At 41.1% G+C, this 13,168-nt stretch overlaps 1 protein-coding gene across 7 annotated transcripts in view; it reads left to right on the forward strand.

The window, feature by feature from the left end:
• LOC133244311 (guanylate-binding protein 4-like) overlaps nucleotides 1–10,454 on the forward strand; it is a 187,139-nt gene extending 176,685 nt beyond the window's left edge. For 5 of the 7 annotated variants that reach the window (XM_061411320.1, XM_061411319.1, XM_061411323.1 and 2 more), the window contains 4 exons: nucleotides 3,241–3,453; nucleotides 4,967–5,069; nucleotides 5,389–5,582; nucleotides 9,149–10,454. In XM_061411320.1, coding sequence (XP_061267304.1) covers nucleotides 3,241–3,453; nucleotides 4,967–5,069; nucleotides 5,389–5,582; nucleotides 9,149–9,334 — 696 coding nt within the window. In that variant the 3' untranslated portion in view covers nucleotides 9,335–10,454. Of the gene's footprint in view, nucleotides 1–3,240; nucleotides 3,454–4,966; nucleotides 5,070–5,388; nucleotides 5,583–7,055; nucleotides 7,913–9,148 lie in introns of those variants that run through there. The other 2 variants (XM_061411322.1, XM_061411321.1) reach the window with 1 other exon arrangement.
• The last annotated feature ends 2,714 nt before the right edge of the window (nucleotides 10,455–13,168 follow it).

The following is a 13,168-nucleotide window of genomic DNA, read 5'->3' on the forward strand; positions in this document are numbered from 1 at the left end:
GAGAGTCACAGAGTTACATGGAGAAGAGAAGAGGGAAGAGGGAGTTAGAGGTGACACGAATGAGATGAGGTGGAATCAATAGAGGAGAGAGCAAGCTAGCCAGTAATCACTTCCTTATGTGCACTCCCCAACTGGACCACTCAGAGATGTTCATGGAGTTATACAGAGAAGAGAAGAGGGAGGAAGGAGACAGAGGTGGCCAGGAGGATAAAAGCGGGGAATGAAAAGGAGAGAGACAGATCCAGCCAGTAATCAGTTCCCTAAGTGTTCTTCACTGTCTAGAACACACAGAGATTCACAGAGTTGGGTAGAGAAGAGAGGGGATAGGGAGAAGACAGAGGCAACCTGGTGGAGAAAAAGGAGAGTCCAAAGAGGGAGAGAGCAGTCAAGCCAGTAGTCTTGCTCCCAAGCAAAAATGCGTACTGAAGATTGGGTTCTTAAAGGTACAAAATTGATAACAAATACCAAAAAGCAAAGACTAAAAATCTAGAGTAGAGTTTGGAATTTAAAAAGTACAATATTAAAGGAAAGAAGAAAAAAAAAAGAAAGAGAAAAAAGAAAAGAAAAAAAACAAAGCCACAAAAATTATTAAAAAATATATATATATGAAGTTTGCTTTTAAAAAATAGGGTTTTTTTTTTTTTTTTTTGCAAAGTACTAGTAGGTTATAAAAGTGAAAATTAAAGGAGTAATAGAGGATGTAAAAATTAAAAAATAATTAAAAAGAAAAATAATAAAAGAATGACTGTAAAAATATATCTAGGACTTTCTCTGGTGGTATTGTGGATATTGTGGGGTCAGTTCATTTTCTGATAGTTCCTTGGTCTGACTTGTATTTCTCAACATCTATAGGCCCCTTCCCATGTAGTTGGTACTAACTACAGGGTTTTAATCTATTGCACCTGTCACTTCCAAGGCGGTTCCCTATGTTTTAGCTTTTTCTGTTTGCTGGTCTCTTCAGGGTCTGATTTCTGCCCTGACACAAAGGTGACGGTGGTGGACACTTTCTTTTAGGATCACTTGTTCAGTCACACTGTGGGGAGGGAGGGACACTACAAACAAATAACACTGGCTTGTGCTCTCAGTGCCTCAGCCACACTGGGCCTGCCCCAACTCACAGCGCATGTGCCCTTCCTGTCCACACTGCTCAGGCTCTATGTTGCTCCTCCAGGAACCATCCAAGGCTGGCCCTGGGCTTCATGCACCTCCCAGGTCTAAGCCGCTCAGGTTCAGGCACTCGGGTTGTCCTCAGAGGTGCAGACTCAGTTGGGCCTGCATTTTGTGCCCTTCCCAGGTCCGAGTAGCTCAGGTAATGAGATGTTTGGCGAGTGCAATTGCTGCGACTTATTGCCTCCCCTGTCCCTGCCGCTCAGTTTTCTGGGTGTACAACCGGCGCACCTTCTCAGGCAGATGTTGACTGTCCAGAACCCCAAGAAGTCTTAGTTAGCAAAGAAGCCTGCTTGCAGTTTGGTAGATAATGTCTCTCTGGGGCTGCGATTGCCCCCTTTCTGACTCTGGCTGCCTGTCACTGGAGGGGCATGGTCTGCAGCCGGCTATCTCTGTTCAGTCCTTTATTCTGTGCGCAGGCCTGGTGCTGTCTTAGGTTAGGGCTGGCTTTGCGCATGGTAGTTATCCCACAGTCTGGTTTGCTAGCCCAACTTAGTTCTCTCAGAGTGCCCTTGGGGCATTCAGGCCCTGTCCTTACTCTAAGCCATGCAGCCCAAGCCTCCCTGCCCAGCCCCCACTTGCTAGTGGTGGGTACAGGTGTCTGAGCTGCTTCTCCGCTGGGGGAGTTACCATTGGGCTCATAATCTATGGGTTTTAATTATTATTTTTTTCCTCCCTGTTATGTTGCCCTCTGTGCTTCCAAGGCTCGCCACAGACTCGGCAGTGAGAGTGCTTCCTGGTGTTTGGAAACTTCTCTCTTTTTAAGACTCCCTTCCCAGAATGGAGCTGCGTCCCTACCTCTTTTGTCTCTATTTTTTGTCTTTTATATTTTTTCCTACCTCCTTTCAAAGACAATGGGCTGCTTTTCTGGGTGCCTGATGTCCTCTGCTGGCATTCAGAAGTTGTTTTGTGGATTTTACTCGGTGTTTAAATGTTCTTTTGATGAATTTGTGGGGGAGAAAGTGGTCTCCCCATCCTATTTCTCTGCCATCTTAGGACTGCCCCTTCCATTTTGATTTTTAAATGCATTCTTTTTTAATGGTTAGAGCAGATGTACATGTTTGATAGGCCACAAAACAGGTTATTGTATTTAGCATAAAGTTTAATTTAAATCATGTATAAGCCAGAGTGTCCTACCCATATGTAAATATATGAATATATTTTTCATCAGAACTCATATGGGCTCTGGGGAACCCCCCTTCATCTTCAAGCCAGCAATGGTGCATTGTATTCTGCTTTTGTTTCTAATCACTCCAATTACCTCTTCTGCCACCAACTAGAGAAGACTGCATGGAAAGGGCTTGTGTGATTATGTAATGCCCACTTGGGTAATCTCACTTTCTTAAAGTAGCCTGTGCCATAAGACATAATCTAAACACAGGATCAACATTCATCATGCTCATAGGTCCAGGGACTATGCAGTGTGAACACCAAAGGGAGAGAATTCTTAGAGTTCATAATTCTACTTACCATTAGCACCATCACTGAAACCTTGTCTTTCTGTCTACCTTTGTCCATCCTACAAGTTACAAAAATCTCTTAGAGGAAAACCAGCCCAACTATAATTTATAAGCACAAGTACAAAATTTCTGTTCCTATATTTTCACACAATCAAACCCTCAATGAAACAAGAATTCAGAAAAAGTTCAAAACTCTGTTCAGTGTATACTTCACTCACTATGTTAGGCAGTTGATTTGCTATGTGTATATTTTATTTAAAGCACCTAGTATGCATAAGAAAGCCTACTTCAAATCATATTGAACTTGCTATTTTTAATTGTTGATGGATTTATCACTATTAATCCTACTACTGTTAAAGGAACAATGAAATTCACATCTGCCAACCCACCATTTCACAGATGCTGACACAGAGACAAGAAAGTTAAGGGACTTCCTATAAGTCACACAGAGTTGGTCATACATGGGACTAAAGCTAGTCTCCTGACTCTATATCTATTATTCTGTGTCTCATGTGTGCCGATGTTGTCCCATTGCTTCCTTCAAGAGGATCACAGTTGGATGTTTTCTTCTAACAGCTCCTTTCTATTGCATTTCTCCTTGTTTTTCCAACAGATCATGATCAAGAAAAAGAAAGATGATTTCTTGTTGCAAAATGAAGAAGCATCTGTCAGATATTGTCAGGCTGAGCTTAAAAAGCTTTCAGAGCCCTTAATGATGAGTATTTCAGAGGGAACTTTCTTTGTCCCTGGAGGACATCATTGCTACTTAGAAGCAAGGAACAAGTTTGAAGAGAACTATAAACTCATTCCCAGGAAAGGAGTTAAGGTGAGGAGTAAGGGGACTGGGAAAGAACAACAGATTTGAGTCCAAGGGTTTTTGTTGGTTCTTTTGAAATTCTAAGACCATAGCACAACTTTTGTAGAGAAAGGAGAGCATGGCAATATCTTCACATTTTCAGCTTTTATATCTACAGCATGTTAGCTACTCTTCAACAAACCAGAAATATTTCTACCCAAAGACAGGACTTATTATCAAGGATCTAGATGAAAGAGAATATTCCTTTTATTCAAACAATGTACTAGGTTTTGCAAAACACCAATTCAAAAAGATACCCGCATCCCAAAGTTCATAGCAGCATTATTTACAATAGCCAAGATATGGAAGCAACCTAAACATCCATCAACAGATGAATGGATAAAGAAGATGTGGAGTGTGCATATATATGAATGCTACTTACTCAGTTATTAAAAAAATAAAAGGACGAAATTTTGCCATGTGTGGCAACATGGATTGACTTATACTAAGAGAAATAAGTTAAACAGGGAAAGACAAATACTGATGATATCACTTATACTTAACATCCAAAGCTACAGCAAACTAGTAAACATAACAAAGAAGAAGATTCACAGACATAGAGGACAAATTAGTGGTTACTAATGTGGAGTGGGAGCAATACAGAAGGAAGGGTGTGAGGTACAAATGGTTGGGTATAAGATAGGCTATAAAGATGTATTGCAAAGTATAGGGAATATAGCCAATATTTTGTAGTAACCTTAAATGCAGTGTAACCTTTAAAAATTGCATAAAAATAAAATAACAAAATTTTAAAAAGAAATTTCCCTCAAAAGGGCTTTCTGCAAAGAATAGGGAAAATTAAAGAAAAGCTGCTATTTTCAAGAAGCTTATGGTCTTACCTGAGAAGGACATGTAAATAGTCAATGGATATGGTGGGGCAATGGTTATTATATACATTGATAGGGATGAGTGATAGTGATGGTGGTGGTGATGATGATGATGGCTGATGTATGTTAAGCACTCGCTACATCAACTGTACCTTAGGTGATTTGGTTGGATTATCAATTTAGTCCTCAGAATAATATAAATTAGATACTGCTATCATCTTTATTATAAAGTTGAGAAATATGACATGGGGAGGATGTACTAAGTTGCCCAAGATCACACAACTGTCAAGTAGTAGTGCTTACAGGGCAGCTGTTTTGTTCCTGGAAGCCATTCAGAACTCAGAATAAAGCTTAAGAATGCTTCCTGGAAGAGGAGGTAAAGGCCACAAGTTGGACTGTCAGTAAATGGTATCCAATAAAGAAAGAGTAGATGAGCATTAGAAGAAAAACAATGTGCAGAGACTACAGCTGCAAGCAGTCGAGGATTGGTGTCTGTACAATTGCACAGAATTACAGGATCTGTAACCACTGTGGGGCCCCAAGAAGGATGAAGAACATATAGGGACATAGTCTGTAGGTTTACTGAACAATAATTTCCACAGCAAGACTCTAGTCTTTGCTGCCTGATGAGTCTTTGCTTATTGTTGTTTTCTCAGGCAAACCAGGTCCTCCAGAGCTTCCTGCAGTCGCAGGCAGGAGTAGAGAAAGCCATCCTGAAGGCAGACCAGGCCCTCACTGATGGGGACAAGGCCATGGCAGGTACAGGGAGGACTGGGCTCTCAGAGGGGAAGGTGGTTCCTGTGCTGCCCTTTGGCAGGTGTGGGAGCAAACTCTTCCTGGAACCAGAGCTTCCTCTTCTTCTGTGGAACCTCTCTGCTACATGTGGAAATAACCAGGGGAGTTTGGGTTTTATGTACATCCAATCAGGTCTTCTACCTCATATGCTGAAGCAGGTTGTCTGATGTGGTAGCAGGAACAGTCAGACTCCTTCCCACCAATTTAATATCATTTTAGTCTTTGAGCTCAGGAAGGTATAGCTCAGCATAACTGTTATTTATTTAAAACTCTTGTGAAACAGAGGAACGTACAAAGAGACAAGAAGCAGAGATGAAACAGGATCTGCTAACACAGGAACTGAATGATGAGAAGCAAAAAATGGAGGCCCAAGAGAGAAGCTGTAAGGAAAATGTAGCCCAGTTGAAAGAGAAGTTGATGATGGAAAGAGAAAACCTTCTAAGAGAGCAGGAAGCAGTGCTGGCACACAAGCTGAAGGTAAGTCTAGATGGGCGTGGGCAGAGTCTGATAGGCAAAATGCTAGTTTCTCTATAATAAAGGGACAGAAATATGACCTATAGTCAGATCCCAGACAGAAATCCAAAGACATATGTTTAATGTAAATATCAAAGAGATGTGGATCGTGCTGAAGACTCACCTCTGTAAGACTCAGCACTTTCTGTACTGTTAGGGTCTGGAAGGGAAAATAACATGGTCCAGGCTCCTGAACTGCTGTTTGTGGTGATTACAGTGTCATATTTGCCCCAACATGAATAGGACTTCAGTGTTAGAGTCGTTAGAATTTTTGGTACAACCATCAGAGACCTAGAATAATTCCATCTGCTCTTGAAGGTATCAGATTGTGCCTGGTATGATATATGGGATGCTGAAAGCTCTAAAATTTGCTACATTTATTTCCAGATCTGCCTGATTCATTTTACACACCTAGAGTAAATATATTCTTTGTTCAAACCTGGAGTTTGATAGTCAGTGTCCTAAAGAGGGTCAGCAGATCTCATTATTTGTGACATGAGTTGTGGCCATTTTATCTCAGGGGAACTGAGAAATATTCAGAATTCACCTACATTCCCTCCCAGAGTGCATTCTTAGGGCTGAAATACATCACTGGTATAGCTTTAAGGCCTGACTGAGGAACAGATCCTCCCTACCCGGGGAGATGGTGCAGAGCTTGGGTTGGCAGCCCACAGGCACAGACTGGCAGCAGATGTGGCCTATTAGCAACAAGGCTACATAGCAGGAGGTGAGTGGTGAGCAAGCAAGTGAGCAAAGCCTCATCTGTATTTACAGCCACTCCCCGTCACTCACATTACCGCCTGAACTCTGTCTCCTGTCAGATCAGTGGCGGCATTAGATTCTCGGAGGAGCCTGAACCCTACCGTGAACTGTGCATGCAGGGGGTCTAGGTTGTGTGTTCCTTATGAGAATCTAATGCCTGATGATCTGAGCTGGAGCTGAGGCAGTGATGCTGGGGAGTGACTGCAAATTCAGATTATCATTAGCAGAGAGGTTTGACTGCACAGAGCCATCATAAATCAATTGCTGGCAGACTCATATCAAAACCCTATCAGTGAGTGGCAAGTGACAATTAATTAAGCTGCATCTAGTGGCAGGTTCTATACTGGCAAGAGTTGATGTACTTCAATTGTGCATCTGGTGGCAGGTTTCAAGTAAGAATCCAACACTTATTTTAGGCCGTATATGGCCCACTGATTATTTTATTTACCACTTCTGTCCCCACCTCTTTTCCACACTGCTCACTTGTCTCAATCACAGTTTTGGTGAGCTCACAAGCTAAGCCTAGCCAAAATAAGTTTTTAAAAAAATGTCACTGGACAGCTTCTTTGAAAAGGGGGAAAGACCCAATGATGAGACCCCAGAAGACACTAAGACTGCCAACAAAATGAAAGTTGCATTTCAAAGAAATTACCAGAAGTCCTACTTAAATTACAGGTTCATTGCAATAGGTGGTTCAGATTCTCCAACCCACTCTGCATAAGATGTAGGGACCAGGTACACATTGAAGCCATGAAACCTTCAGAACTGATTCACCACATAGAAACCAAGCCCTCTGCATTGAAGGACAAGCTTTTGTAGTTTTTCAAAAGAAAAAAAATGTGAACAAGAAGAACAGAAGCAGTTATTGAAGGCTACCACTTCATCAAACATGTCTGCACTGAAAGCATCATTCTTAGTGGCTAACCACATGCTAGAGCTAAGAAGAGCTGGTGAATAGTTGATCCTGCTAACTACCAAGGACATTTGTCAGGAACTTTCAGGAGAGGCTGCAGTTCAGAAGGTGGTACGTGTTCTTCTTTCGGCTAGCACTATAACTAGACTAAGTGATGAAATAGCAGAGGGCATTGAGGCATAATTGTTAGAGGTTAATGAGTCACGGTGGTATGCAATCCAGGTTGACAAGTCTATGAATGTTGACAACAAAGCAACAGTCTTGTTTTTGAGGAATCCATTTTTCAGAGGATGAGAGGATGTGCATGCGGATATGTTATGTGCAGTTTTGTTGCCAACCAACACCACAACCACAGAACTATTCAAGTCTTTGAATGATTACACATCAGGACACCTGAATTGGGCATCTGTGTTGGTATGTGCATGGATGGAGTGGCTGCCATGACTGAATGGCTTTCTCGATTCACTATTCAGGTCAAAGAGCTCACTTCTGAATGTGAGTCTACGCACTGTGTTATCCTTAGAGAAATGCTGGCTAGATGAAAAATGTCACCTGAACGTAACAACATTTTGCACGATGTGATTAAAATTGTCAACCACATTAAAATATCTGCCCTTAACTCATGTCTGTTTGCTTAGCTCTGTGAGGAAACAGATGTAGAGCACACACATCTCTTATACACAAAAGTGGGATAGCTTTCTAAAGGTAGGTCCTGGGCCAGAGTTTTTGAGTTAAGAGAGCCGCTTCAGAGATTCCTTTTAGAAAGACAGCACTGGCGGCACATTTCAGTGACACAGAATGGGTTGTGACCCAAACTTGCTTACTTGTGTGACATATTCAACAAAATCTGTCAACTTCATGGGAGAATGACAACTGTGTTCAAGTCAGCAGATAAAGTGGCTGCATTCAAAGGCAAACTATAAGTATGCAGATGATGGGTAATCACTGGGATTTTTGGCATGTTTCAAACCTTAGCAGAGATTTTGAAAAAGAATGAGCCAGGGCCTCTTTCTCCCAACCGGTGTGTGAACACCTATCTCGGCTTTCCAAACAGTTTGAACATCACTTCCCAAACACAAAAGACTCCTAAACCGGAAAGGAAAGAATCCGAAACGCATTTGTGAATAAACCAAATGAATCAACTTTATCCATTGTAGAACAGGATGAATTTGCATGAACTCGCAAACGACAGTGGCCTTAAAAGTATGTTTGAGATAGCTTCAAATGTCAAATACTTTCCAGATTAATGGCAAAGTGAAATATCCTGAGGTTGCCACAAAAGCACTGAAAAGCCTGCTTCCATTTCATCATCCTGTCTTCACTAAGCAGGGTTTTTTGCAGTAACAGCAACTGAAATTATATTGCCTAGTAGACTGGACATAAGCAACACATTCCAGACATCACTGTCTCCCATCCCCTCAGATGCAACCATCTGGTTGCAGGAAAACAAACTTGGGGCTCCGTCTGATTCTGCTTTATAGTGAGTTGTGTAATTATTCCATTATATATCATGATGTAATAATAATAGGAATAGTGTGCACATAGATACAATATGCTTGAATCATCCTGAAACCATTCCCCCCTACTCTGGTCTGTAGAAAAATTGTCTTCCATGAGATTGGTTCCTGGTGCCTAAAAGGTTGGGGTCACTGATTTAGGTAAATCCTGGGAAGCTGTAAACTCTAAATATTCTCTCTACCCACCCACATCCAAACATTTAGAAATATTGGACAAACTCATCAAAAAGCATCTAAGGCCATATAGAAATAGACACAGGTGCTGAGCTCCTGTAGTTATTAGATATAAAACTCTGATGTTTTGATATTTTCAACAGGGCACTGTCTTCTTTTTACAGATGCAAGAAGAAATGCTTACTGAAGGATTAGAAAGGAAAGCCAGTGAATTACATATTGAGATACTTCAACTACAAAAGGAAATCAAAAGAACTAAAAATGATAGGTACTTTGAAATTTTAAAAATTCTGACAGCATTTGGCCTTATGTTAGCATTCTCACTATTTAAATTTTTTATGCGTGTATAGATATGATGGATCTCAGGTGAGTTGTTAAATGAGCTGACAATTCCTGTTAAGTACATGAAAAAAAACTTCATGTAAGGGTGGCTAATCCTTGAAGTATATGTCACAGTAGTTTCAGTCAAGAAAAGTTTAAAAATAAGAAATTATTACCAAAGAATCAGGGCCTGATATCTAAATATCTAAATAATTTTGATTGACTTGGTTTATTTAAAGAAATGGAAAATGAGTTAAAAGATAATGATTGATTCATAGCAAAGTTTTCAGCAAAGCATAAAGAGAAGGGACAGTCACCTATGATATAGATATGGAGAGAGTTTCTTTAGACTTGATCTAACAACCCCACATAAATCAGCAAGGAAAGGGCAACAACCACATTTTTTAAATGGGTAAACACATAAGAAGATAATTAAAATGTTTAACTTTGCTGATTATAAAAGGTATGCAAAGTATAATTAGGAGATAACTGTGTCACCTCTCAGTGGGCCAAGAAGTATAGTTTTGACAGGACACTGGCCTGGCAAGGGTTACAGGAAATTGGCAGCCTGATATTTGCTAGGAAGAGTGCAGATTGATACAGATGTATACTAAAATTTAAATGCAAACACTGTTGATCCAGCAAGTTCTCACTTAGGGATTTATCTTAAACATTTATGTACCCAAGCTGAATATGGAATGAATGGTGGTACATTTATTGAAGGATTGTTGTAAATCCAAAAGACTGGAAACATCTTTAAAGTCCCCCTATCACATACTAGTGAGGTAAATGCTGAGACACAATTACACAGGAATGCTCTATATCACTAAAGTGAAAAGGAAGCTGTATTTGTGGTAACGTGAGAAAATCTCCAAGATGTATCATAAGTAAATAAATAAATAAAGATGCAGAAAGTGTGTAAATTGCATTACTGATTTAAAACATAATCAATATATGAATATATTATCTTCTATCTCTGGAAACATGAAAGAAACTGGTATCCATGAGCAAAATAGGAATGGACCTGCATATTTGAGACAAAAAATACCTGACATATTCTTCTGTGGGTTTTATATTTTGTATGATTTATCACCTATTCACACATAAATAGAATTATTAACATTAAATAAGAAATAATAATACATGGGATGGAATAGTTCTTATGACAGGATGCAAGTGTTGAATACTGTGAGAAATCAAAAGTCAACTCCACAGGAGGAATCTACTTATTAGAGCAGGAAGCAGAAAGCACCAGATGTGTATCATACTGTTGTTGTCATTAAGGCTTTGAACTTCTAGTCCCTAAGTGATTTTTAGGTGTAAAGTCTGCTGGAATGTTATGACCTCCAAATTCCTGCTACACCTTATGAAGACAGTGTGTTCAAAGAAGAGGTTTTCTTCAATTTCAACACAACATTTAAGAATTCTCAGCTGTCTAATGCTAGACCTTGTGCTTAAAATGAACTGGGCGTGGTGTCCCTTCTCTGCGCCCCCATTGTACCATGTTTCACTCAGAGCACAGGATTTTTATATAATTTCGACATTGAAATGACTTGTTTACATTTTATCTCCTCTACCACCTCATGTGGAGAAGGTAATGGCACCCCACTCCAGCACTCTTGCCTGGAAAATCTCATGGATGGAAGATCCTGGTGGGCCGCAGTCCATGGGGTCGCTAAGAGTCAGACACGACTGAGCGATTCACTTTCACTTTTCACTTTCATGCACTGGAGAAGGAAATGGCAACCCACTCCAGTGTTCTTGCCTGGAGAATCCCAGGCACCGGGGAGACTCGTGGGCTGCCGTCTATGGGGTCACAAGAGTCGGACACGACTGAAGCGACTTAGCAGCAACCACCTCATGATCCTGTCTACTAGATGATTTTCACTGTATACTTAGCTCCCACCACAAAGACCACCACTAAGACTTCAGGTGTTCAAACAATACACATGAATAAATACATAAACTTCCACCCATTAGGGGCCCAAATTGCCACTTCCTTACTACATTAATTGCTGCTTAGGGTTCTCAAAATAAAGGGCACAATTTTAGGAACTGGTACTGAAAGAATTCAGGCAGAAAGTACATACACACCCATCTGAACCTGCCACTTTTCTCTGGGACAGACTGCACAACCCATGTGCTCTGAGTTCCTCCAGTTTCTCTCCCAGGAGACTTGCCCAGCAATGAAGCCACCACATTTGGCTCACAGAACAATGATATTGTTTAAAATAGCAAAACAAAAAAAAAGATCCAGTAATTGGCAAAAGTCATATTGTCACCATAACTGTTACCAGTTCAAGGAATGTCTATTGAAATAAAACTGCTTTTGATGTGAGGAGGATCCATTTCTCACTGAACATGCCACCCACATGCTGACAAACTACAGAGTCTGTAGGATGACTCTGCTTTCTGAAGGGTTCAGGGTTAATGCTCAATTGCCACTTCTCTGACCAAAGTCTCTGGAATAAGTCCTTCAGCTGGTCCAATCCCCAAAGACCCTCTGGTGTCATCAGAGGAATATCCTGAACACTGGATGTCTGGATGGTCTGGTAAAGGGGGTGAGGGGGCAGTGAGGAGTTCTGTTTCCCCATCAAATCTTCCTGACACATGACAAGTAATGCAAACAAGAAACAGGCACACGCATTTGTGCCATGAAGTGATCGTGACTTAGAGAAAGGAAGGGGTCAGGAGGGAGGGAAAGCACTGTTAAAGCAGAGAGAAAGGAATCTGCACTGCTCTGATGTTCAGTCCCAAGTGGTCGTCTGTTGGAATAAAGTTACACACATTTTAAGGCTCCAGGCCTCTTCCAGACTTTATAATTAATAAATATTTGTTAAATTACTGATGGAATAAAAGTTCTACACAAGTACTTGTTGAACAATTCTGGAGGAAGACAGCAAGGCAACCGTTTTTTCACACAGTACTTAGAACAGGAAGAGTGAGCTTCTCTGGACATCACTACATCTCTTTCCCCTTCCCCTTAGACTTGTGTATGGTGTGCTCATGAGAGTCTCTTGCCTGTTGACTGGGTATTACACAGTCCTCACAGAATGTATTTATTAAGGAAATTCTTTAGTGTTACAGATGAATTGTCAGAACTCATTAGAAATGCAAATAGAAAATCCAACTCTTTGAGACCCTATGGACTGTAGCCTGCCACACTCCTCTGTCCATGGAGTTCTCCAGGCAGGAGTACTGGACATGACTTAGTGACTGAATAACAACAACAACAGTGCTTTTATTCTGCTCCCAAGAAAACAAGGTCTGCAAAGACACATATATGCCCTTAGGATTTGGTCAGTTCAGTTCAGTCACTCAGCCGTGTCCGACTCTTTGCGACCCCATGAATCACAGCATGCCAGGCCTCCCTGTCCACCACCAACCCCTGGAGTTCACTCAGACTCATGCCCATCGAGTCTGTGATGCCATCCAGCCATCTCATCCTCTGTCATCCCCTTCTCCTCCTGCCCCCAATCCCTCCCAGCATCAGGGTCTTTTCCAATGAGTCAACTCTTCGCATGAGGTGGCCAAAGTACTGGAGTTTCAGCTTTAGCATCAGTCCTTCCAAAGAAATCCCAGGGCTGATCTCCTTCAGAATGGACTGGTTGGATCTCCTTGCAGTCCAAGGGACTCTCAAGAGTCTTCTCCAACACCACCATTCAAAAGAATCAATTCTTTGGCGCTCAGCCTTCTTCACAGTCCAACTCTCACATCCATACATGATCACTGGAAAAGCCATAGTCTTGACTAGATGAAACTTTGTTGGCAATGTAATGTCTCTGCTTTTGAATATGCTATCTAGGTTGGTCATAACTTTCCTTCCAAGGAGTAAACGTCTTTAAATTTTATGGCTGCAGTCA

This window comes from Bos javanicus, chromosome 3 (genome assembly GCF_032452875.1).
Source record: "Bos javanicus breed banteng chromosome 3, ARS-OSU_banteng_1.0, whole genome shotgun sequence".
Lineage (NCBI taxonomy): Eukaryota > Metazoa > Chordata > Mammalia > Artiodactyla > Bovidae > Bos > Bos javanicus.